General features: G+C 53.0%; 1 protein-coding gene across 4 annotated transcripts; it reads left to right on the top strand.

Moving 5' to 3' along the window:
• The first annotated feature begins 677 nt into the window (after positions 1-677).
• Positions 678-25,919, top strand: ITPRIP (inositol 1,4,5-trisphosphate receptor interacting protein). Of its 4 annotated transcripts, none has more exons than XM_081543239.1 (3): positions 678-897; positions 1,277-1,401; positions 22,087-25,919. In XM_081543239.1, exon 3 carries the CDS (start codon positions 22,100-22,102, stop codon positions 23,768-23,770), a length of 1,671 nt encoding a protein of 556 aa, XP_081399365.1. In that variant the 5' UTR covers positions 678-897; positions 1,277-1,401; positions 22,087-22,099; the 3' UTR covers positions 23,771-25,919. The 4 variants fall into 4 exon arrangements, with proteins under 4 accessions (XP_081399365.1, XP_081399373.1, XP_081399355.1 ...); XM_081543247.1 differs by having other exon boundaries at positions 1,277-1,397; XM_081543229.1 differs by lacking the exon at positions 1,277-1,401.

Genomic DNA, 25,919 nt, shown 5'->3' on the forward strand with positions numbered 1-25,919 from the left:
AGTCACAAAGAGAAGACAATAGGTTATGTATTTCATAACCCATCAAATCTGACCAGGGTACTTACAGTCCGTCCTGGCCTCAGTTTCTCCTTCTAAAATAGTGGTCTAACATCCCAACTGTAAACCCGCTTTGGACACTAAAGCGCCCTCTATAGATTAAAGTATTTAGTAATGATGCTCCTTTGTGCCTAGTTACTCAGGAAAAGGCAAAGATGCATTCAATTATCATAGAATTTGGTGAGTTATTTTAATCTACTTAAAAGTGGCAAAGAAGGACCGGCCTTGTGTCTCGACTTATATTTCCCTCCAAAGGACAAAATAAGTGGCCCCTGGAATTCCACCGCTTGTAAAACGCGCCGCGGAAAACCCTGTGTAGGCGTGCAGGGACTTAACTCCTTCCTTTCTGCCCGCCCAGACCGACTTTTAAGGGCGTCCCCTCCTGACTCCCTCTCCATTTGCTCCAGTTTAAATGCAGCAGCCAGATTCCGTCTTGCCCGATCACCCTCCAGTTCTTCTGTCCCCTCTGGAGTTTCTGGGGTGGTCGATGGGCAGATCTCCGCGGCGGACCCTGGGTCAGCCGCCCCGTAACCCTTATGGTCCACCTTAAGGAGCCTCCGCGGCAGGGAGGAGAGGCGGGTGTTTTGTTCTTATAAGGAGGAAAAGTTTCTTTGACATCTAGGAAATGAGTAACTCTGAAGTCCTCTAGAGGCCGGCGGATGGGGGCCAGAAGGCGGGAGCCAGCCGAGGTATCGCCGCCCTCGTTCCTCTAATTGTCGGGCGGGACGCTCAGCTGCAGCCGCAGCCAAACAGCGGATTCCGGGGCCCCCGGGACCCGCGAGCGCAGCCAGGACTCGCGGGATCCCTCCCGCGGCCGGGGAGCGGGAACAGAAGCCGAACGTAAGTACTGGGCCCGCGGCCGCGAGGCTCTGCGTCCTCCCGGAGCATCTCGTGCGCTGGAAGGAAGAAGAGGGACCAGGCGGAGCTGCGCCGGAGATGGAGGCGGATTGGAGCTGCGCGCCCGCTCGGCCCCCCGGGTTGGGACTGACTTAGGGGACTGGGTTACGGCGCCCGAGCACCGGCGGGGGTGGGGGTGGGGGGCTGTCCTCTCCCTCTTCGTGCAGTGCGGGGTCCTGCATCCCAGCCTCTCCTCTCCGGCCTCTCTCCGGCCGCGGAGACCCCAGTGGGCGCTGCGTTGCAGCCCCGCGCGGCGGCAGCTCCTCCTCCCGGCTCACCGAACCGCGATGCCGGAAGCGGGACCACTTTGTTGTTTCTACAGCCCCGAAGATCCGTTACTTTGGACCGTGTGAACAGAGCGCTGGAGCTGAAAGAGTAGTCGAGTCGCCCTGCTACTTAGCCAGCTCCCTTCCATCCTTCCTTCCCCCTCCTGGAAGGCGAGAGTAGGTATGAAGTCTTTGTTTTCTAGGCTTAACGTAGTGAAGCCGTGAGGTTGCTGGAGGCGGGATAAAGCCCTCGCCGCTTCCTGTTTCTGGGCTGTTAGTGGAGGAGACCCCACGCCGTACAGAACTTCTTGGGGCTGCTGCTAGTCTCCACCTGACCTCTAGTAGCATCCCAGACCCTTTCCCAGAGTTTCCAACTTCCTGGCTGCGAGTTGGAGAAACTCGGATGCCCCAGGACTGGGCGTCCCATCCAAAATGCTCCTTTTCTTTAAAAGCAAAAGTGCTGTCTCCCAGGAAGGGCAAGTATTTTACTGAACCCCCCAGGGACCACACTTTGCCTTTTGCTCCTCTGAAAGCTGTGAGAACCATCCCTCCTTACAATGCCACCCTCCCTCAAAACTAGAAGAGTCCCAGGTACTGGCGGATCCTGGACCCTGTCTTTTTGAATTTAAATCAATTGAGAGTCCTATTTTAGGGGGGAGCGGGGAGGTTCTTCTTTTGGATTTGACCCAGGGTTCTTCCCTTTCATAAACTAGTTCTACTGCTGAGTGGCTGCCAGGTAAAGCAAACCTGTGTAGGGTGCAGTCCCAGGTCCAAGCCAGCCTTGCAAAAGGCCTGCTGCACAGGTAGAATTGCTGCCATTCACCTGTTTATAGCACAATGGGCTGTGCTTTGGAGTCCTCTCTCCAGCCTACGTGCCTGAAGTGGCTTTCATTGTTTGCTAATTCCCTGTGTGCTGCTGCTGCTCCAGGCCATCCTGCTCTCATATTTTCCACTTGTGGGTAACCGTAAAGTGGTTAGGCTGACTCTCCAGTGGAAAGACTTCTTTGCAAGTGCCATCCTCCAGCTCGGTAATTTTCAAAGATGCAGCAGTTTCAAGCTCCAACTTTCTGGTGGCGAGGATCTGAACTTTTAACCTCATGCCATCAGCCCAGAAATTGTCACCAAGAACACCTCCCAGCTCCTGCAGCACACATGAGAGGCACAAAGACAGGGTGTGTGGGTGAACTTTCTATCTGAGGGCAGGAAAGGGGAGGAACTTCTGGTAGAGGCTTCTAGCAAAATTGCCCACCTGAGAAGGTATTGTCTGGGAGGAACTTGGTCTTGTGTTTTTATCCTTCTTGAGCTCCCCTGCGATCAATAAAGGGAAAAAGATGGAGGATTCTGTCTGGAGGAGAAAGTGTTTCTCTGGGTGGAGGGCTGGAGTGCCCAGCCCTGTTCTCACTGGTCCGTGGGGAAGAGGATGGAATGCCATGAGAGTCAGGAAAGTGTTTCATGTCTGGGAAAAGGGAATGACTGGCAGTATTTCCTCCAGAGATGAGAAACCTAGGGGAAGGTGGCTCTGGCTTTCAGGAATCTCCAACCTCACTCCAGAGAATGAGGAGACTTGCTCTGTCTGGCCTCAGAGGTTCACAGGGTGGGAGAAACAGGAGATGGATTTTACTTACTCAGAAATAAGGAGGAACTTGCTGACAACTGGAGCGCCTCAGTAGTTAAGGTGCTGCCATCACTGTCAGGAGACAGGTGGCCATCAACAATTATGAAGGAGATGGTCCCTCCAGAGTCCAAGACTCTGTGGCTCCATGTTTGGGGTGCAGAGTCCCCTCAATTGGAGGGCAGCCCTGGGGGGCCCTTGGGGAAAGCTTTACCCCACGAGCCTGCTAAGGGAGGGGTAAGTGCTCCAGATGTTCTGGGCAGCTGAGGAGCAGAACCTTACTTGTGGCTGGGACTAATCTTGTCTTGCTGGGGAAGGGGATGTAGCCGAAAGAGTGCCAAGAGCTGACAATAACAACCTCCAAGACTGCTGCTAGCCTGTTCCATCATCTGCATGAATTAGAATAATGTGCTTCCTCTTAACAAGAAGATGGCACCTTGGTATCATTTAGAAAACAGGGGCCTCATCTGGGTGGACAGAGCCAAGGCACATAGCTGTGCAAGCTGGCATGTGAGCTTGATTCATCCTTACCACTCTCCCAGCCAGGTGTTCTTGAGCAGTATACCACCCACACAACTGTACACAGCAGCCTGATAACCAATTATTGAGGGCTTAACATTTGCCAGGCTTTTTTTTTTTTTCCCCAAAATCACTTTGCTTGTATTAACTCATTTAATATTCTCAGTAGCCCGGTGACATAGGTATTGGTATCCCCATTCTATATAGTTGAGGAAACTAAGTCACAGAGGGGTATAGTGTTCAGAAGCCTGAAAGTCACTGAGCATTCACAGAGCAAGAAGCAGGTGAAGTTTCAAAAGCTAGTTTGGCGAGACAGCAAAAGAGACACAGACGTATGAACAGTCTTTTGGACTCTATGGGAGAGGGCGAGGCGGGGATGATATGGGAGAATGGCACTGAAGCATGTAAATTTTCACATGTGAAACGAATCGCCAGTCCAGGTTCGATGCATGATACAGGGTGCTCAGGGCTGGTGCACCAGGATGACCCAGGGGGGTGGGATGGGGAGGGAAGTGGGAGGGGGGTTCTAGAAGGGGAACACATGTACACCCATGGTGGATTCATGTCAATGTATGGCAAAACCAATACAATATTGTAAAGTAAAAAATAAATTAATTAATTTAAAAAAATACAAAACAAAAAAAATTAAAAAAACAAAAACAGCTAGTTTGGTTGGGGCCTCTCATGAGAAAGAGATAAGAGCGATTGCGCTTTTCTTTATCAGAGGAAGGAAACCCACTATCAGCTCAGATGGAGGAAGATGGGAAACTTACCTGGCAGCTGAAAGAAAGGAAAGAGAGAGGCAGGCCTGGCCCAAGCCTCAGATGTCTTTCCTTTTTAATCACTGGGCAGTGTGGCATCGCACATCCAGTCTGGGGCCTGTCCTGAGGGTGATGAGTAAGTGCTCCCTGGGTGTGGTGCAGAGGAAAGGGGCCATGCAGGGTCCCTGACCTGGGCAGAGAATGCCTGAGGGAATGGACGATGGAAGAAGTATCTGAACACGTTGTCCTGACACTTGCAAGCTCTACAGCCTCTATCCCTGTCCAGTGCTGTTCGTCTGCAAACGCCCTTCCCAAGCTCATCCAGAAAGACTTTCCAAAACTGCATTTCACAGCTGGGTATATATGGTCACTTATTTTTCACCTTATACGTTACAGCACTTAATTAGCTGGAACGGAGTGTTTTACTATCTGCTGTCTATAGACGGTATTTTAAACAAAATCGACTTCTCAGCTAATGGGAATTCATCATGCCCTTGGAAAGGGTCGACTGGTGCCTAGCCGATTTCCCACATCATGTAACCTGTCCCAGAATCTGGCTCTTAGCTGCACACATTCAGAAACCCTATCTCCACAATTTTCAGAACAGTTTAGACTTGAGCTACTGAGTCATCTACAGAGAGCTCTTGTACACTACAGAGTGTACAAATAAAATTGCTAACGTATTAATTTGCAAGAAGACTTTGTAACCATTGTGGAGCCAGTGATACTGGCTTCTTGAGTCCTGGGCAAGCCACATGGGAAACTAAAAATCAGAAGGCAGCTTGTGCTTGGCAAAGCTGGATTCAGGTCAGGAGAGGCAGAGGGCAGGGGCAGCAATGGTCCAATAGCACGGACTCTGTTCGTTTCTGTGGCCCCATCACCAATGGAGAGATGCCTGCCAGGTAGATCAGCAGTCCTATATGTTTTGTGTTTCTCCTTAGCCAGTCCCTCAAGGGCAGTGTTTGCCAATAAGATGTCCCCCTGTCCTCTTTCATAATTTAGCATTTTTATTTTATTTACTTATTTCATTTAGTGCTTTCTAAGCAGGAGCTCCCAGCTACATTAAGTTGTATTTGCGTAAGTTAAATAACTACTATAAAATTTCAGGGTTGTATGTTCAGACCACAGGGGTAAATGCAAACCAAGGAGATGGTCAGGTGGCCTGGATGGGTCAACAAGAAGTCAAGTATAGAGCAAAGAAACATGGTTCTTAGTCGACACAGATACTCAACGAACTGGAAGGGCCAGGACTGACCACTTAACTGCAGCCCCTGTGTGAACATGAGGGTGATACAGTCCTAAGTCCTTGCTTTGGCTATCTGAACCACCTGGCCTGCCAAGCTGGCCTCTTTGGACTTAAAGGGTTCTCCCTGGTCTCAGTCCAGTCCCCCTCATGGCTCTTCTTTAGAAAGCCACAGCCTCCAGGTGCCCCAGAGCCAAGGAGGTATGATTCACATCAACTTTGACTTAGGGCAGCCTTGGATTGAGTCCTGTCTCCAGAGCCAGGAGTTGGGCGAGTGCTTTGACTGTTCCAAGCCTCGGCTCTGTCATTAGTAAAATGTGGACAATGCCTCACAGGGCCTGCTTATAAACCACTGTGATGTGGAGAAGGTAATGGCAACCCACTCCAGTATTCTTGCCTGGAGAAACCCATGGACAGAGTAGCCTGGCGGGCTACAGTCCATGGGGTCGCAAGAGTCAGACACGACTCAGCGACTAAACCACCAACAACCACCACCACCACAACTAGAGAAAAGCCCAAGCAGCAATGAAGACTGAGCACAACCAAAAATTAAATAAAATAAAATGAAATTTAAAAAAAAAACAAAAACCCACTGTGATGGTGCCTGGTGCAGACCAGTCTCTGGCTGGTATGAGCACTTAAAGACAGTGGAGGTCAATGGAAGATCAGCATTCTCTGCCAGATTGGGACCTCACTTCCCCACTGCTACCTCCTCTTAGCTCTGGGCAAAGGGCAAGGCCACAGGGAGCCAGACTCTCCCAGATGGTGAGAAGGAGATTGGTGCCCTGGTGTGGGGTTCATTCAGAGCTGAGGGTAAAGCTACCCATCCCGACCTTTCCACCAACACTAGGAGAGGGAAAGCCAGGTTTGAGGCATGGCCTGAACAGGCACCCAAAGGGGAGAGAAGGTGAGGTTTTTCTGGGACAGGAAGAGGATCGTTTGGTTGTGCCCACGAGGTGTACAGGGTCCTCCTGGGCAGTTTGGAACCTGGGACATCTTCCTGTAGGAAGCTCAAGCCCCTTCATCCACGTAGCCCACCCCGTGACATCAGCAGAATGGAAGTACCTCACCAGTGACATCACTGTTGCCCAAGGCAACAGACACCTCCACCTTAAGTTATACTGGGAGGAACAAGAACCACCCAACTGTAAGACACATGTTGAAGGGAAGGAGCGCTGAAAGTGCTACATCCACAGGTGTGTTCTCAGGATGGGCCAGGGGAAGAGGGCAACGCTGCAAGTCCAAGGTCTGGGCTGTGAGCCTTTTGGTGAAGGGTCTTTGGGCCTTGGGTTTGCTCCAGGCCCGAAGTACTAATAGCTGCCTTCTTGTTTGGGTCTCTGAGCTGCAACTCAGAACAAGAAGGATGCCTCCTGAGGGGCTTCTTGTGGCTTCCATGGCTCTGGGCCTCCCTTCTACAACCTGAATTAGTCCGCAAAGGGAGTAAGGCGAGAGCAGACAGCAGTGGTGATGGGGAGGTCAGAAAAGGGGCTTTCCCTTCTTCTTCACCTCCTCCCCTAAAAGAAAGTAAGAAACATGGCCTCCTTCCTGGGGAGGCTGACCTAAGAGAGAACCTTCATTCATTGATGGAACAAGTATGCTGTTACTGTCTACCTACAAAGTGCTCGACACTGTGCTGGGTCTTCAGTGGCCTCACGGGGCCTTGTGATCGGATCCACACAGAGGGAGATTGTGCAGAATCCACTGCCCCAGGGGTGGCTACCAACTGGCAATAGAAACAAGGTCTCCGAGTCTGCCTCTCACTGAGCTCTGGCATGCCCTGTGGAATTCTAAGTGGGTTACATGAGACCTCCCCAGCAGTTTATGTAGGATCTGAGGGTGTCTGAGATATACTGGAGATTTGGTGAGTGGTGTTAGCGAGGACAGCCGTGAGGGTCCATGGTGTCCTGCCTAAGAACAGAATCTGACAAAGTCTGAGTGTCAATGGTGAGAGGACAACGGGCAGACCGCCAACCGCAGGTCCTCTCTTGCTCAGTGATATTGACACGAAGGACTCAGTTTCTCTGTCTGTTTAATGGGGACAGTAACAACCAGAAACAGATAATATTCAGTGCACTTGAGATCCTCTGATGGAACTCCTAAGAAAAAAAATCAAAGCCCACAGTGTTTAACAGACTCACTTGCAGGTGAATAGCACAGTAGGACCCTTGCTGTACCCAGGAGGAGGGGCTCCCCTTTGAAGCTTTCCTGGGCTTCCTCCTTCCAGGTCACTTCCCTGCAGCGCAGATGCAGGAGGGTCTCCTACCCCTGCCTCAAACCACAGGGAGGGCGTTGTCCTCATAATTGCCCAGCCTGTTGATGCAAAACCACGTGCTCATAACAAACGGTTCTCCTGGAAGCTTGTTTCAATAGCCTGCTTAGTAGCAGTCTGGGGACCCGCCTGGGTTCCTGAAAAGGTCCTTTGTTTGCTGACTTTGTTTCAGAGTAGCTGAGGAGGTAGGCATGCCTGGGCCGGAGGGGAAGAGAGCGGGGATGCCTGGGCCCCACCCTTGTGTGTCTCCTCTGAATGCCCCCATGCATCCATGCCTCTTCCTCCCAATGCCTCACCCCTAAACACACTGCCCAGGGTCTCAAGAGACCTCACTCCTCTTTCCCCATCCACTGCAGAGGAGGCTTCCCCATCCTTTGAACTGAAAAGCCATCTCAGATATCCAGGGTCACACACCCAGAATCTCTGGGTGGAAAGAGCATCATAGCTTCATTAAGTCTGACTCCTTGCATCATGCCCACATTTCACCTAAATTGTCACCTGTTTTTCCCATGGACAGAAGGGCCTAGTGGGCTACAGTCCAGAGTCGCAAAGAGTCAGACACGAGCACATTGAGCAAGAGTTTCCCTAAATGGTACAGGGAAGGAAAGCCCACAGGTGCATGTCTGATATTTCACAGGTCAGTGAGCAGCATGGTATCATGGAAGGACCAGGGGCTTGAAAGTCCAGCAGTCCTGGGTTCAAATCCCAGCTCTGTGATGTTGGTGTGGGTGGCTGCCCCTCTCTGTGCCTCCTTTTGAGGTTTATTGTGAGGATGATATAGCAAAGTAAAGTATTTTGCATCATGTTTGAATCTCAATAAATGGAGCATGTCGGTTGCTGTTTACTAAGCCCTCCCCTGGATGTCAGGGCCCTGCAGCTTGTCTGGTGTCCTCCAGAAAGACCAAGCTGCTTGTCACTCTACCAAGGATTGCTTGTCTGCTTCTTCCTTGCCTGATTTGTATCTCACCCTGTCATCCTCCATTTGTCTTCCTTTTCTCCAGGGCTCTCAAGCGAGGAGGTGGGTGTCAAGGGAAGAGGCAGCTAAGGGTCAGATAACTTGTGTCGGAGTTCATTCCTGGGACGTCATTGTGGTCGGTGGTGGTGGTTAGCCAGACTGTAGTTAGCAGAAGACTGTACAGACCTAAAGTGGCTGTGGTCTGTCCCTAGGGGTGTGCTCACATTTCCCAAGGCGCTGACCACTATTAGGGCTTTGCTTTTCAGATGGCAGGGTGCCTCCCAGGGGAAGGAAAAAAACTTTGAATTTACTTTATCCAGGATACCCCTACTCCACTCCCATTTCAAATTCCTGCTCCGGGGAATACAGGCAGTGAGGTTCTTTTCCTAGTCCTGAGTTCATTCATTCATTCAGCAAGCATCCATGCAGCACCTTTAATGCCGGGTATCAGAGACCAGCACTGGTTTCTTCTTATAGATGCTCAGAAATGGTGGAGGAGCTCTCAGTGTTGCTGCCAGATGGGCAGGGCGGGGAGCTGTGAACTTGCCAGGTGCCAAACTTCCTGCTCTCCCTTGGTGGCAGCCCCTGGGGCTTTTAGACGAAAACAGGAGGTAGAGGTGACAACTTTCCCCTGTCCCCGGGCTTCTGGGGTTGCTGCAGGAATGTAGGCCATCTTACCTCTGCCCAGAGAAGTCCCTAAGATGCACCCAGCAGGATTTAACAAATCAAAACGGAGACCTGGCCTCCTCACCAATGCCAATGATAGTAACAATGTCCTTTACGGAGCATGACCATGTGACTGCCATGCCATGAAGTAGGTGCTATTGTTATAGCAAGTGGGAGAGCCAGGATTCAAATCCAGGCCTCTGATTCCAGAGTCTGGCCCTTCTCTAGGAAGCCTCTACAAAGTGTGAAGCCCTTCTGAGCTGAAGAGCTTTGGGCTATTTCTTTCTGGGTGGCCTTGGGGTGGCAGGATGTCCAGTGAACTTGGCAGTATCAGTGGCAAGTTGAACTGAAAAGCCACATCCCAGCCTGACCCGTGTGTACCTGACATTGGTTCTGGGACACCTACTGTGTGCCAGGTGTAGCCTCGGGCAGAAGCTAGGACAGAGTGTGGGCATCCTCACAACCACGTCATCACTCCAACCCTGTGGCTGGAAAACCGTGTGGTTGTAGATGGTGGTTTTGTGTAATTCACAGGGAGGGTGACTGTTCCTGGGTGATTCTGGGGGTCATTTTTCTCACAGTTCCTAGGTCCCCCTGGAGGAGGAGGACTGGTTTGCTCTGACTGGTGTGGCCCTGGTGAGGGAGGTCCCTGCAGTGGAGAGCCCAGCCAAGAGGCCAACCGCAGCTCTTATGTTTTTTACAGCTGGGTTGGCCGCCTTCTTGCCTTTGAGTCTTGCTGTTCCCCTTTATTAAGATGAAAGGGGTCTTTAGATCTTTGCAGTCACGGAGCAGCATGACTGTGTGTGTGTGTGTGTGTGTGTACGGGAGGCCCCAGAGTGTGTGTGTGTGTGCGCGTGCAGGAGGCGGAGCAGCATGACTCTGTGTGTGTGTGTGCGTGCGTGTGTGTGTGTGCGTGCGTGTGTGTGTGTGCGCACGCAGGAGGCCCAGAGTGTGTGTGTGTGTGTAGGAGGCCCAGAGCGCTTCCTTTCCTCCCCACCTCTCTCCCCCTTTCCCATCCTAGCTGGGGCCCAGACATTGTGTCAGGTATGCCCAGGCCTCAGGGGACCAGAGTGGGAACACAGCCTGGGATTTCACTGTGGTGGGGGCTAGCACCCCTCTAAGCCTGAACAGAGTAAGAGGCAGTTTGGAGGGAGGGGAGAGGGAAGAGCGGGGGAGTAGGGGAACTGGCTGTTCTGTGGCCACAGAAAAGCCCCTGGGGCCCATCTCTCATGCCCAGAGAGGCTGGGGTGTCTCCCTGAGCTGGGCTCTTTGTTCCAACCCAGGGTAGGTGGCTGCTAGGCACTGACAGTCTACTTAATCCCTCCATCCCCTGCTCGGCTCTGAGAGGGGCCCGTGGGTGGCGGGGAGGGCCTTCCCTTCCCTTTGTTGTCCTTTGTATTTACTCTCAGCTTCCTGCTCCACCCCCTTGAGTCCCTCCCCTAAGCCTGTGTGTTTGCTGTGGTCTGGAGCCTTCTTCCCGCCCCCTGCTGCAGACCGCCCTCCCTGTCCCAGGGCAAAAGCCGGGTTTGCCCTGAGCATTTGCTGCTGTGCTTGGAGGCCTGGGGTGTAGAAAACACAGGGTGCAGGGAGAGACAGCGGACAGTCTGGGGAGCCCTTGTGTGGCCACCCTAAAGTAAGCATTCATGTTCCCTCCGGGCAGCTGCTCTTGGGAGTGAGATAGGGCCCAGGGGCAGAGGGGACTTCCCAGAAGCACCAGTTCAAGCCAAGCCAATGTCTGAGAGTAAGAAGGGCTGCTTCACTTTGGGACACGGTTAGTACTATGCTTCTGTTGTTAAAACGCACCCTGTAACTTCAAGTCTAGAAAACCTGATGTGGGAATTGGGAATCAAGGGAAGCCCTTGGGTACACACCCGCTGTAGGAAATGCATGGACGTTGTTTATAGAAGCCTTTAGAAAGCAGATGTCTCCATATGCAGGGTGTAAGCCAGTGGGTCCCCAAGGTTGCCATGTCCTTGGCACAGTGAACAGGTGGCCCTGCATATGATCTCTGCCAGGTGCTCTGCAGAATGTCAAGGCACACAGGCCTACCTTGACCCTAGAGGAGCCTAACCAAGGAACGCAGTGGGATAAGACCAGAGCTCAGGCCTGGGGTCCACTGGAGAGACAGCAGGGTCCAGAACCACAGGCCTGGCACAGTGTCTGGCTCCTCTGCTCTCTTCCCACTTGTGTGACCTTGAGCAATTGCTCAACCTCTTGTTGCCTTGGGCTCCTGCCTGGGAAATGGGGCTGCTGCACAGGCAGATGAGCCAAGAACAAAGCCTTGAGGAGCAAGTCTCTGTTGGGTCCCTACTTGGGTCATGTCTCTGGAGACACCATCTACACTAGTGCCAGATGCCCGCCTACACTTGAGAGGTTTAGTAAATTGGCTGTCTCTTCCCAGTGTTCATCTGTCCCCTTCAAGAGAAAAGGATTTGTCTTGAGTTGGGGGAAGAGATGATCCAGAAGACTTTGGGAAGTGGTTTCTGAAATGGGCTGGCTGTGAGGACTGTAGGATGGGGTTAGGTGTGGACATTGTAGGGAATGGTGGGGAAGTAAGTCTAGGAGGTGTTCAGAGGACAGTAGATAATTTCAAGTGGCCCGGGGAGGAGGGAAGGGAACCGAGGGGGTCCCCTGACTGAACTAGAGCTCAGACCTGTGTCTCATGGGCACAGGATCTCCCTGAAGTGTGGCAGGGAGACCTCCAGGGCCAGGGTTATCTGAGGTGGCTGGGAATTAGGGGAGGGCTCAGAGGAGCTGATTCCAAAGGACCACACCCAGCCAGGAGGGAGAGCCCAATAGTGTGGCATCCTATGCTTGGAATCCCAGGTGATAGCTGGTTTGCTGCTGGTGACCAGCAGAAATGGGAAGGTGGGTGACCAAGCTGGGAGGCGCTGTGAGACTGCATTGGCGACCTAAGGGCTGTTGTAACTGAATATCACAAACGTGGTGGCTTGAAACAACAGATTTCTACTCTCTCATAGCTGTGGAGGCCAAAAGTCTGAAATCAAGGTACTCCAAGGACCACGCTCCCTCCAAATGCCCTTAGGAAGAATCCTCTCTTGCCTCTTCCAGCTTCCCATGGCTCCAGACCTTCCTGGGCTATGGAGCATCACTCTAACCTCTGCCTCCATCTTCCGTCACCTTCTCGTCTTTGTCTGTTTTCTCCTTTTCTGTCTCTTTAGAAGGATGGGTGTCTTTGCATTCAGGGTGATTGAGAAGTGTCTCATCTCAAGATGCTTAATTAAATTACACGTGTAAAGACCCTTTGTGCAAATACAGCCCCATTCACAGGGTCTGGGTATGAGCACATGGACTTGTCCTGTTGAGGGGTACCATTCAACAGCAGTAACGTGTATTCCAGGAGCCTTGGGGAGGATGAAGGAGAGAGGAGGGTGTGGGCCTCAACTCAGGGCTGCCAGGGGAGCCCTTTCTTGTCTCTGTGACCACAGGCCTCCTTATTATCCCTTAGCCTCTGAGACCCCAGGCCTTTGTCTGTCTGTCTCTCTCTCTGGCCCAAGAATTTTACTGTGACTTTCCATGATGCCCTGTGGTTCAGGGCCTTGGCGGTGAGGAAGTCAGGCAGCATGACTGGACAGAAGGATGCCCTGTCCTTCTTGGGAGACTGATGGCTTCCCTGCCTTGTCCATCCCTTGCCCGCCGAGGGACGTGCATGGGATGCGGTGGAGGAGCAGGAACAGGAGGGATGTGGGCTGTCTTGGCGGACTCCAGGCCACTGTCCTTGCTGCACCTGGGCTGGCTGGCTGCTTGACTCCAGTCCAGAGGATGGGGTTGGCATCCTGGTGGCATTGTGGAAGCGCCTCCCTCTTCTGAGACTGGGCCTGGCAGAAACTCCACACTGGTGGATGTGAGCGGGCTCCCTCAGGGAGTCTGGCCAGTGTGGCCACGTGCGGCCACAGCAGAGCTCCCGTCAGTGGAAAGGCTGCTCCCCTCCAGTGTACAGTTCCCACAGGCCCATCGGTAGGTAGTCCACCTCCCTGGGCGTGGGGGTGGAGGCTCTGCTCTCTCCCTTGTTCTGCCCTGCTCCCCCACCCCCACCAGGGCCAGGGCCAGTCTTGACCTCTGGCATTTCCCTGGGTTAGGAGGGTGCAGCTCTTGGTCTTGGGAACCACAGGCCTTGGACTGTAATCTGAGTGCTGCTCAGTACCCGCCCATTAGACCACACGGTCCCTCTCTTGGTCCCTCTCTTTCCTTCTCGTCCCTGGAGAGGCTGTGGGGAAGGCACATGTAAGCCCCAGGCACCAGCTGGTTAGAATTAACTGAGGGTGGCTGCTGGGGCCGACTGGAAGACACTGGAATAGAGTCAGCACTGGACTTGGAGTGAAAAGTTGAGCGGGGGTGAGCGGTGGGAGGAGGCATTTCAGGGAGTCACGGATGCAAAGGTGCTAGCTAGCAGGTGGTGGTGTAGCTGAGGGGGAAAAGTGAGGAGAGTCCCGGGGTCACAGGCAGCCTTGAGTGGAATGCTGGGTGGGGAGTTGGGGGTGGCAGTGGGCGGGGAGAGGAGGCATGTGAGGGGCAGCAGACTCTGGGTGGCCCACTGATACAGTTTATTTGTCTCACATGGATTTCAAAGGATTTTTGAAAGAGTGGACAGCAGAGTAAAATTGAGCTGTTGGTCAAATGCAGCTTTCTGGCTTCTCTTGGAGGAAACAGAAAAGATCATGCCATTTTGGGTGCATAGAACATGCAGTATGGTGGCTTCCCCAGCGAAGGCCTGAGTAGCCCAGGTGTGCAGCACCTGCACTGAGCCATTTACAGTGGGGAAGTGTCCCCTCCCCACCCCATCCCCACATCACCACCACTCCTGCCCCCAGGAAGGCAAAAAAGAGATAAAGGAAGGAGCCCACTGGCCACGAAAGTGGCAGGTCTGAGGAAGTGGCAGGCTGAGGCCAAGAAGGAGGTCGTGCTCACCAGTGGGAGGAGTTAAAGGTGATGCAGTGGAAGGTGGGGGCGGGCTGCAAAGACACTGAAAAGAGGAAGCCCTGGGGGCCCAAAACTGTACTTTCTACCCACTTTCTCAACTAATTTTGGTCCTCTTCCTTCCTCTTTCCTTGTCCGCCCCTCCCTCTCTGTCCAGGCCTCAGGCCAGCCAGCACCCAGTTCCCACCCCTAGAGCTGTTCAGGCCCCCTCTCCCTGAACTTCCCCTCCCCCATCTGCTTGCGGGGTGCAGGTGAAGAGACCCCAGCCTGAAATGCACTGGTGGAGGCTGTCTGCCTTGCCCGGGTGGGACCTTTCTCCTCTCCAGCAGGGGACTCCTGTCCTGCGAGGCGGCAGCCAGTGCCTGCAGTGCTGCCCTTATGGCACCATCTGTGCTGAGTCTGTCTGTCCCCTGGCCCAGAGTCAAGCAGCGAGGAAGGAATGTGTGGAGACCCATCACTTATACAGCAGACCATTCCTCTCAAGTGGGTGATAAACCAACTCCCACTGACACGTTGGGTGCCTGCAGGTGTCCAGCCCCATGTGTGGTGCCTGGAGGAGGTAGGGGTGGGGATGGAGACGATGTTCAGCTTCGAGCCTTTGCTGGCACTGCAGGTAGAAAGGCAGGGACACAGCATAAACCCATACAGTAAAGAGCAGGGATGTAGCCTGACCCACAGGGGTTTGGAAAAGGGCAGGCTCCCCGGAGGAGGGACCCCTGAGCCGGCCCTGAATGGTGGATGCTGTTGAATAGCAGGGAAGCTCATCAGACACCAGCATGGGATGCAGCCTCTGCTAAGAGAGAAGAGTGGAATTGGGCATGAGACAGACAGACTGAACATGAGACAGACAGACCGTGCATCACCAGGGTTCAGACAGTCTGCTCCAGGGGCCCAAACTCCAAACCAAGACTCAGGGTCAAACTTGCACTCTGCATTCCACCTCTCTCTGCTTATAGTCCTGTTTTTCCAAGGCCTAGGAAGCTTGGGGTCAGCCAACCTGATGATTTTGGTGGTCGCCACTGATAGGGAAGCCAGGAAGGTGTCACCAGGCAGGGGAGGTTTCCTGTCAGCCCCTGGGGGGATGGAAGGAGTAAAGCAGAGGGCGGAAGGCAGGCTTCATCACAGATTGCAGTCCAGGGAATCTTAGAGGCTGCCCAGTGAAGCTCCCTGACCACCAGTCTCTTCATAAGATAGGGATGCCACAACCACCTATCTGGTGTTCTGAAAATTAAATGACAAAACACACACGGAGTAATTAGCTTCCTGTTAGCTGTTAATGAAAACATCACCTTTCACCAATCCTCTCCTGCCTGTGAGGGTCCACAGTCCGCCTGGACCATAGCCACCTTCACCCACTCTCCCAGTCAAGTGTGTCTCTTCATTATGCCTCAGTTTCCCCATTTGTAAAATGGAGCTTAGATGAGTACCACTTTAAATTCTGACTTTCTTAAATTGTGGATTTATTTCCCCCTAACAACATGTATTTCATTGGCCAGGACTGTGAAACTCCAGCACAAGGCCAGTGACATAGGAGGGGTTCAGCCCAAACTTTGGACAGTTGGGGTCTCCTTTAGCCACTTCTTTCTTGGAAGGCCCAGAACCTAAGCAACAGGAAAGGGACTCCAGTCACCGCACGGGACCTGGGCTGTCAGTGCGTTCCCCTACCATCAGCCCTCCTCCCTATTCCATTTTGTAAGGACATATAGGTTCTCCTTTCAGCTCTGAAGATGATGCCAGGGCCTGAGCTACGTCTACCGTGGTAATTAGCAGAGCTAATTGCATCTGAGAGGCTGGGCGTGGGGCATACCCTTGCCAAGCGCCAGGATCTGGGCTGCAGGGACACTGTGGAGTCCTACCCTCCTCCTCCCTAGAAGCCTGCCTGGCTTGGGAAGGGGTGGGTCTCAAACTGGAGTGGGCATTAGAACCACCTAGAGGTGCTGGCCCCACCCCTTGAATTTCTGATCAGTAGGTCTGGAACTGCACCTGAAATTTTGCTTTTCTAACATATCTCTAAGTGATGTTAGGGATGCTAAGCCACAATCACATTGGAAGCACTGTCCCGGGGAGGCAGAGGGCCTGGCTGCTGAGCTGCTGAGAAAGGTACCCCCACTGCTGAGGCCACAGTCAGCCAGCCCCAGGTGAGGGCAGGTGGGTGACAGAGCCAGGCGGGTGTTGATGAACACATTATAGGGCTGGACACAGGCTCCTGCTGTTCTCGATTTGTTGTCGGAATTCTGCCTGGAAGGAAAGGGGCATGGTGGATATGGAACCAGGTCGATGGGCGCAGAGAAGATCTACAAAGAAGTTCCCACAAAGAACAGCAATGAAACTCCCTCTACAATGTTGTAGCCTATTGTTCATTCTGTCCGCCTCTTGCATGGATTGTAGTGTTTTCGCTACTGAAAATTATGCCACCCTCATCTTTGTGGGCCCTGTAGCACCCAGCATGTTCCTTGCGCACTATTAAGTGTGGGAAGAGCCCCTGGAGGAGGGCATGGCACCCTACTCCAGTATTCCTGCCTGGAGAATTCCAGCACTTTTACTTCACTAGGATGTGCTGGACACTGCTCACAGCAATCCCTGTAACCTTCTAAGTGGTGGGTGTTACCCCTGTTTCACGGGTGGGTTAACCAAAGCCCAAGATGAGAAGTAATTTTCTAGCCACACAACTAGAAAAGGCACAGCTAGGCTGAGAAAGCCTGCTCTGACTGCCTCCATCAAAGCCCAAGTTGCTTCCACTGTGTTATGTTTGTGCGTGAGGGCTAAGCTGCTTCAGTCATGTCCAACTCTTTGCGACCCTATGGACTGCAGCCCTCCAGGCTCCTCTGTCCATGGACTTCTCCAGGCAAGAATACTGCAGAGGGTTACTATGACCTCCTCCAAGGGATCTTCCCAACCCAGGGATCGAACTCGGGTCTCCTGCATTTCACACAGATTCTTTACCATCTGAGCCACCAGGGAAGCCCCACATCTAGTGAGGGCTTGATAAAATGAAGTGTATCACTATTGTTTTTTTCTTTTGGCCGTGTGGCATGCAGAATCTTAGTTCCCTGACCAGGGATGGAACCTATGCCCCTGCATTGAGAGTGCAGTCTGAACCACTAGATCGCTAGGGAAGTCCCACTATTAACCAACTCTTAGTGGCATTTATTGGATTAAGCTGTGGTGGGGGTGCCTCGGGGGCCTGAGGATGTGGAAGTGAGGGACCTGCAGAAGGGAGGGGAGGTCTTAGATTTCTCCCCCAGGGTCTGAGGCTTCCAGCCAGGCTCAGAGTAAGGGTTTGAGTAGACCACTGGTCCGGGCTGACCACACGCAGCGCTCCACCCCAGCCCCTGCTGCCCCAGTGACCCTGGACATTTGCCAGGCTAAGTTTAGCCATGACCTGCATGGGCCGCCACGCTCTGTGGGCAAGGGCGGGGGTGGAGAGGAACTCCACAGGTTTCCTGCCTGCTTCCTGGCAAGCAGACCCACAAAAGCCCTCCAAGTGACCTAGGTTTATATTTCAAAACCCAGCTGGATGTCAGACTACATGTATGGGGCAGCCTTGCAGAGGTAAGAGATTTGGGCCAAGGCAGAGGTAGAACACTTAAATCTGGGGGAAAGGGACCCTTTGGTGAGGAATGTGTGTGTGTGCATGTGTGCATGTGTGCATGCGTGTATCCACAGTTTTGTAAGAGGCTCTAGCTGCTGTCCTGCCCCTGTGGTCTCCAGAAGTCCCAACATCCAGATTCTCTACCTCATTCTTCTGACCCCCAAGGACCCTGGGGCAGAGTTCTTGTGACTTGGCTTGGGGAGGTGTAGTAGTGGAGGCCTCTAACCCAGCCCCACCTAGTGTGCACTCAGCAGCTCCACCCTGTTCCCCATCACTTAGGCACCACAGGCAGAGCCAGCCTGCACAAAGGGTATCAGGAGCAAGACATCAGCTGGGATTCCATCCCATCCCCAGGAGGGCGGAGGTGGTTTAAACTAGAAGTGAGTCAGAGGGAACTCCACCTCCAGGAGGATCCAAGGCTCAGAAGACTTCACCCCCCCATTGCCGGGGGGCAGGGTGGATGGAGTGGTTTACCGAGGAACAGCAGGCTTAGGGGAGCATTTTGTGCTTTCAGAGCACTTTTGAGCGTGTGTTCCTCCACACCCCTGGGACTTGGGTGGGGTTGGTGTGCTTGACAGGTGAGATAATAAGCCCATAGAGGCCAAGGGGGAAGGAGGTGGTGTTGTAATGTGTTTACCCCATCCTGGGCACTGCTCAGCACCCGAGTTGGATGGTCTTGCTTAACCTCCCCTCTCTGTGAAGGAGGGCCTGCTGTTAGCTTCATCTCACAAGTAAGGCAGTGGAGCCCTAGAGAAGCCAAATGACTCACCCACGACCCCTCGGCAGGGGACAGAGTCACGGTTCAAACCTGGGCCTGTCTCTACAGCCCAGGGTCTTTTGTGATTCCTGCTCCTTTTGAGTCTTGTTCATAACCTTACTATAGCTAGTGTTCCTATGGCTGCCTGCATCCCCTGAAGGGGCATTTGTTTGGCCCACTGCATCTGCAGACCCCTGCAGGCAGGTTCATCTATTACTCCCACCCCATCACAGCTAAATTTTATATGAAAATTTGCTCAGGGGCAAGCATTTTGGACTTCCCTAGTAGCTCAGATGTTAAACATCTGCCTGCAATGCAGGAGACCTGGGTTCAATCCTTGGGTTGGGAAGATCCCCTGGAAAAGGAAATGACAACCCACTCCTATATCCTTGCCTGGAAAATTCCATGGACAGAGGAGCCTGGTGGGCTGTAGTCCATGGGGTCACAAAGAGTTGGACACGACTGAGTGACTAACATACAAGCATTTTGCTGAGTACTTTCTGTGCATTATTTCCTTTACAACAGCAGGTATTATTATTCCCATTTTACAGATGAAAAGACTGAGGTTCTGAAAAGTTGAATGGTTTGTCCAAGGTCACATATCTAGTAGTGCACATGCTGGTGCTAACCCAGTCTGTCCCCTCCAGAGTCCATCCTCTTAGCCTCTCCTCACAGTGTTGATTGCTCTAGTTGACTTGGAGTTTTGAAACTTGCCTGCCCTAGTTGAGCACATCATCTTGCAGCAGGCATGAGGACATATACAGGGAGCCCTATGGAAGCTGTTGGATAGAGAAGGGGAGGACTTCCCAGTTAAAGGACTTAGTGATGGCACCCCACTCCCCAGCTGGTGGCATCCTACCCTGGAAACTGACCTCAAGAATCAGGTGTTGCCAAAGACTTTGGCTGTGACTTGTCAGGGCCTGCTTGTGCCCAAATGTGGCTGTCTGTAGTACAGGCCCTTTAGGGCCTCAAAACACCCAAGTTATCTCCTGACTGACTGCTGCCTGGTATTCTACTATTATGTATGTTGTATGTGTTAGTCACCTGCTCATATCTCACTCTTTGCGACACCATGGACTGTAGCTGGCCAAGCTCCTCTGTCCATGGGGTTTCCCAGGCAAGAATACTGGAGTGGGTTGCCATTTCTATACTAGTACTCCACACCTTTATCCTAAAGTTCTGATCCATGTTTATCAGCCAGCCTTACAGTTTTATTCTGGACCACCCTGGTCAAATTTTCCACTGATGTTTCTCTAATGTAGAAACCAGGGCTGGCCTGTTCATGCAATTATCCAGCACGCTGCTCCTTGTCTTGGGGCAGAGAAACTGGCTGGCTGCCCCCTGCACTTTTTCCTCACCCTACCTCCCTCCCAGCCCAACTTCCTCCACTTTCTCCTGTCCTCCATTGACTTCTCAAGTGGAAATGCGTGTCTCAAAGTTCACCTCGTAGGCCTGAACATAACTACACTGAACTCTGCTGCTGCTGGACCTCCCCACCCCCAACACTTTTGGTTCCTGCCAATGAGGAGGGGTGACCTCTGAGCATCAGATTTTGCCCAGGTGTGAAAACTCAGGCTATCTATATCCTGGCACTGCCAGGTAGAACCTGCAGAGGTGTTGTTGTTGTTGTTTTGTTGTTGTTCAGTCACCCAGTTGTGTCCAACTCTTTGCAACCCCATGGACTGTAATATGCCAGGCCTCCCAGTCCATCACCATCTCCCGGAGTTTGCCCAAGTTCATATTCATTGCATCGGTGATGCCGTCCAGAGGTGTTCTTAACCTAGTGATAGACTACCTACTTCTTGGACCATTAGGGTAAGAACCAGAACATGTGGCTTTCAGGGTGCAAATTCAAGGTCAGGGAATGGGGCTCCTATCAGGTCTGTTGGCATGCATTGGGGCAGAGGTGGGGGCTCTTGGTTCTCCAGCAATGATCTCCTTTGTCCATTTGCTTTCCTAGCTGAGGTCCGCAACAGGAAGTGGGTGGGGCAAATTCGGAAAAGGCCAATTGTTACTTCCCAAGATTCCAGCCAGGGAAAAGAGAGAGTATAATATATAAGGGTTATGTTGTGAGACAGTCCTTTGAAGACTTTAATGTGGATGGTATTAAAATGCAGATTCTGGTTCCGTGGGTCTGGGGTGGGGCCAAGATTCTGCATTTCTAACAAACTCCCAGGGGATGTTGCAGCTGCACAGTCTGAATAGCAAGTATTATAAGGGGTTAGTTCTTACCCCAAAGTCACTTGAGACCTAAAAATCCTGGAGGAATGGCACGTCTCCTTTCACAATTAGGAAGTCAGGTTAGAAGTTCAGATGACTAGTGAGAGGCAAGTCAATGACTCAGTCACTCGTTGTTCCCTTGACTGTCCGGGGAAAGATCCAGGATCAGCCAGGAGAACAGTGTCTGAATTTGGGGTGCGGTCTTCCGATCAGAAGGAGAGGTTTTCATTGGGGGTATATAAGGGCTCAAGACTGTTTCAGCTACTGCTCAGTAAACATATGCTGTGCACCATTCACCGTGTTGTGTAGGTAGTTTGTATGAACAATGAATTCATTAATATGATGACCGTCTGGGTGCTCTCGCTCTCCTTTTGTACAGTAAGGAAACTGGGGCTCAGAGGGGTAAATTAACATGCCCAAGGTCACACAGCTAATTCAGTGAGTGACAGGGCTGGCTTTGGAACCCAGCCCTCCCGTTCTTAACCACTAGGCTATACTGTACTGAGGAATCAGGCATTCACTGAGGGGGAAGAAAGAATGTCTTATACAGGATTATTTTGGTTTCAACTGTTAGAAAAGAAACTGACTTAAATAAAAAGAGAATGGATTCAGAATTCCCTAGTGGCCTAGTGGTTAGGATTCCGGGCTTTCACTTCCAGGCTCAGTTTCAATTCCTGGTCAGGGAACTGAGATCCTGCAAGCCATGCGGTGCAGCCACAAAAAAAAAAAAAGGAATGTATTGATTTATATGACTACAAAGTCCAGAGGTAATGGCTTCAGGCACTGCTGGGTCCATGTTGGCATCTCTCTCTGGCAGATCTCCCTTTGAGGTAGCTAGAGAGCCAATAGCAGGTGTAATCCCTCAGGGTTCCCTCAGCAACCCTAGCCAACAGGGTCTTTCTCCCCATTGGTCCCAACAAATCCTACCTCTGTCTCCCACTGGCCAGAGCAGGTCATAAACTCATCCAGAAACAACCACTGCCAGGGTGAGGAGGGAGTATGAAGTAGTCTTGGGCGGGGGGTTATATGCTCACCCCTTGACTGGGGGTGGGTTCATCCCCACCCAAATCATGAGGGCTGGGAATAGAAAAGACTGGGTTCCCAGAGGAAGTGGGTGCTGCTCCCAGAAAGAAGACTGTTTGGGCAGACAGAAACAGGTCCACCACTGTGGTGGTTTAGCCAGGATGCTGGTGTGGGACTTCAGGGTTCTTGTTCCCAACAAGACTGGGCTGTGGGTTGGGTGGGGTGGAGGGCAGTGGGAGGGAAGGACAAGGGAGTGAGCGGTGTTGAGGAAAGCTCAGTGTGACCATCGGTGTGTCTCTCTCTGTTCCCAGGAAAGCCGCCGCTATGGCCTTGGGGCTTTTCCGGGTGTGCCTGGTGGTGGTGACAGCCATCATCAACCACCCGCTGCTGTTCCCGCGAGAGAATGCCACGGTCCCCGAGAACGAGGAGGAGATCATCCGCCAGATGCAGGCGCACCAGGAGAAGCTGCAGCTGGAGCAGCTGCGCCTGGAGGAGGAGATGGCGCGGCTGGCGGCCGACAAGGAGGCCGAGAAGGAGGCACTGGAGCGGGTGGCCGAGGAGGGCCAGCAGCAGAATGAGAGCCGCACTGCCTGGGACCTGTGGAGCACTCTCTGCATGATCCTCTTCCTGGTGATCGAGGTGTGGCGGCAAGACCACCAGGATGCGCCCTCGCCCGAGTGCCTGGGCTCGGATGAGGACGAGCTGCCCTACCTGGAGGGCGCCCCGCTCCGGGGCCTCACCCTGCCCAACAGGGCCACGCTCGACCACTTCTACGAGCGCTGCATCCGGGGGGCCACGGCTGACGCCGCCCGCACCCGGGAGTTTGTGGAAGGCTTCGTGGATGACTTGCTGGAAGCCCTGAGGAGCCTGTGTAGCCGGGACTCGGACATGGAGGTGGAGGACTTCATCGGTGTGGACAGCATGTACGAGAACTGGCAGGTAAACAAGCCTCTGCTGTGCGACCTCTTCGTGCCCTTCATGCCCCCGGAGCCCTACCACTTTCACCCAGAGCTCTGGTGCTCCAGCCGCTCGGTGCCTTTGGATCGCCAGGGCTATGGTCAGATCAAGGTGGTCCGGGCCGACGAGGACACGCTGGGCTGTATCTGCGGCAAGACCAAGCTTGGAGAAGACATGCTGTGTCTCCTCCACGGCAGGAACAACGTGGTGCGCCGCGGCAGCAAGGCGGCAGACCCGCTGTGCGCCCCTGACTCCCCGTACCTGGATACCATGCGCGTCATGAAGTGGTTCCAGACCGCCCTCACCAGAGCCTGGCACCGCATCGCCCACAAGTACGAGTTCGACCTGGCCTTTGGGCAGCTGGACACCCCGGGGTCCCTCAAGATCAGGTTCCGCTCGGGGAAGTCCATGCCCTTCAACCTGATTCCTGTGATCCAGTGTGACGACTCCGACCTGTACTTCGTCTCCCACTTTGCCCGGGAGCCCGGCGGGGGGACCCGGGCATCCAGCACTGATTGGCTCCTGTCCTTCGCTGTCTACGAGCGCCACTTCCTCAGGATAACCTCGAAGGCGCTGCCCGAGGGCGCCTGCCACCTCAGCTGCTTGCAGATCGCCTCCTTCCTGCTCTCCAAGCAGAGCCGCCTGACCGGCCCCAGCGGGTTGGGCAACTACCACCTGAAGACCGCCCTGCTGCACCTCTTGCTCGCCCGGCGGCCCGCCGACTGGAAGGCCGAGCAGCTCGATGCTCGTCTCCACGAGCTGCTCTGCTTCCTGGAGAAGAGCCTGCTGGAGAAGAAGCTCCAGCACTTTTTCATTGGCAACCGCAAGGTGCCAGAGGCCATGGGGCTCCCTGAGGCCGTGCGCAGGGCGGAGCCTCTCAACCTCTTCCGGCCCTTTGTCCTACAACGAAGTCTCTACCGGAAGACAGTGGACTCCTTCTATGAGATGCTCAAGAATGCCCCAGCGCTCATTAGCGAGTACTCCCTCCATATCCCCTCAGACCATGCCAGCCTGCCCCCAAAAACTGTCATCTTATAGAGCATCCACGACCCAGAGGGCCAGGACACAGGGCATCCTATGTGTTCACACCCCTGGGGGCATCTGCAGGCCCTGTCCTGGGAAGACGGCAGGCTTTATAGGGTGCCATGGCTCAGCCTGCTGGGGAAGCCAGACCCTATAGTACAGAGGAAATGGAATTCCAAGCCAAAGCTGGTTTGCTTTCATGCCGTTGGGACTTGCCAGTTGAAGCTATTGTTTAGGTTTAGGGACGGATCCTTTGCGGCTGAATTTTGGATCACTACCAATGACAAAGATGATGATAGAACTCTATGGATGCTGAGTTACCAGACAATGCATACAGCGATTTGGGTGTGATTCTTCTTATATCCCAGGTCCAGTCTTGACTTGAATATCAACAAAGGATCTATAGGAATGCTAACAGGAACCCGAGTTAAGACCCCGCACCCTGATTTTGGGGTAACCCTTGGCCGCAGGCATCTGCAGCCCAACAGTGAGCATCAGTATGGGAATTTGCAGCGTTCCATCCATAGCCCACACTATAGGGATCCCCACTGTGGCTGCCATTTTTATACTGTTTGGAGAAAAGACTTGGAGAGATTCACAGCCCAAGTGGCTTAGTCTCTGTTGTACAGAATTGGGTACCTGGCAGAGAGAAGTTGAAGTTGGCCTTTGTTTCAGCTCCACATCTCACTCAGGGTGTACCCATTTCTCTCTGCCCCTTCCCCTTGGATGCTGCGTTTTGAACCCTGTAGGGGCCACATACCATGTGGGTACAAGCTCAGTGGCTCCTCACCCTCATTTGTCTCCACAGCTGGTCTCTCCAGCCACCAGTATGTTGGGAGGTGGAGGCACTGAAGGTGGAAGATGAGAGAGAAAGAAGGGCACTCACAGGGTGACTGGGGCAAAGGAAAGAGCCTGGTACCTGGTGTGCTGGGGTCTGGCCTGAAGTCTGGCCTTCAGAGAAGATGCCCAGTTCAGAGAAGGTCATAGAGATGAGGGATGCCATAGCCCAGGGTTTCCCTCAGGGTTCCAATCTTAGAGCAAAGGGTGCCCGGAAGCAAGATCTATTGTGGAATCCCAGCTCCACATGCAGGCCCCCACATCCCCTTGGTGGTTCATTCCAGTGGGGTTCCCTTACTGCGCAGAACCCCCCTTTCTGGATGGGTTTTGCTGGCCACACAGATGACCAACACCCAAAGAGCCTGACAGAGGCTTGGCTGACAGGGACACACGAAGACATACTATAGGCACAGCCCACAGGCCTCAGAGAGGGCACCTTGGCACTACTGGGCTGCGGTCCCTGCACAAGCACTAAAGCCTGCGGTCAGAGTTGGCCTCCGTCTCCAGGCCTGGCTCAGGGGGGCTTGAAACCGCTCCCTCCTCTGTTTGTGGCTTCTCTAGCCCTCTGGGAGCTCCTCTGTTGGCATCGCTTCAGTCACCCTGCAGAGGGCCAAGCAGGAAGCAAGGATGAGTGCTCCTTCCCCAGCACTCTCCCTCCAGGGCTGAAGCTGCCCGTACCTGCCAGACTCGTGCCTGATTCCTTGGGGTGTCAGGCTTACCATAAATGAAGAAAAGATCCTGTCTCTGCCCCAGGAGTGCTCTCACCTAGCATTGGAAATTTCCAGAAGATGAACAGTTTGCCTGACAGGGTTAATTCGCAGTGGTTGGCTCAGCTGTGATGAGGCATTACAGACTGTAGGAAGCTGTAAGAAGCTTTCCATGTGAGCTGGGGTTAGACTGAGCAGTGCCTGGGCCTGTCCCTCCCCAGGCCCACATGGTCTCCAGCAATAACCCTAAGCACCCATTCTGTGGGGATTCATTTCCCGAGTTGGGGTAAATTTCCTTATTTATTGTCACCCATGCCTTTACTTTCCGATCTTCATCCTCATCTGATGTACTTTGAAGAGACCCCAGTGACCAAGAACCAGTCTCCTGAAGCCAAGATCAAGCCTCAATCTCCCCCAGCTTCCCCTTTGCTTCCAGGAGAAAATTCACCAAAAAATTACCTTCTGGCCTCTTGTTTATACAGAGACAACAACTCAGCAGGGAAATGGGGATCTTTTATGCACCAAAGCTGCTTCTGAAGCAGGAAGCAGCGGGACTCTTGGTATTTCATGCTGCCTTATTTATATTAAAGGAAGAATTAAATTCTTACAAGGAGTAGAAA

Source organism: Giraffa tippelskirchi, chromosome 2 (genome assembly GCF_054371585.1).
Source record: "Giraffa tippelskirchi isolate mGirTip1 chromosome 2, T2T-mGirTip1v1.2.pri, whole genome shotgun sequence".
NCBI lineage: Eukaryota > Metazoa > Chordata > Mammalia > Artiodactyla > Giraffidae > Giraffa > Giraffa tippelskirchi.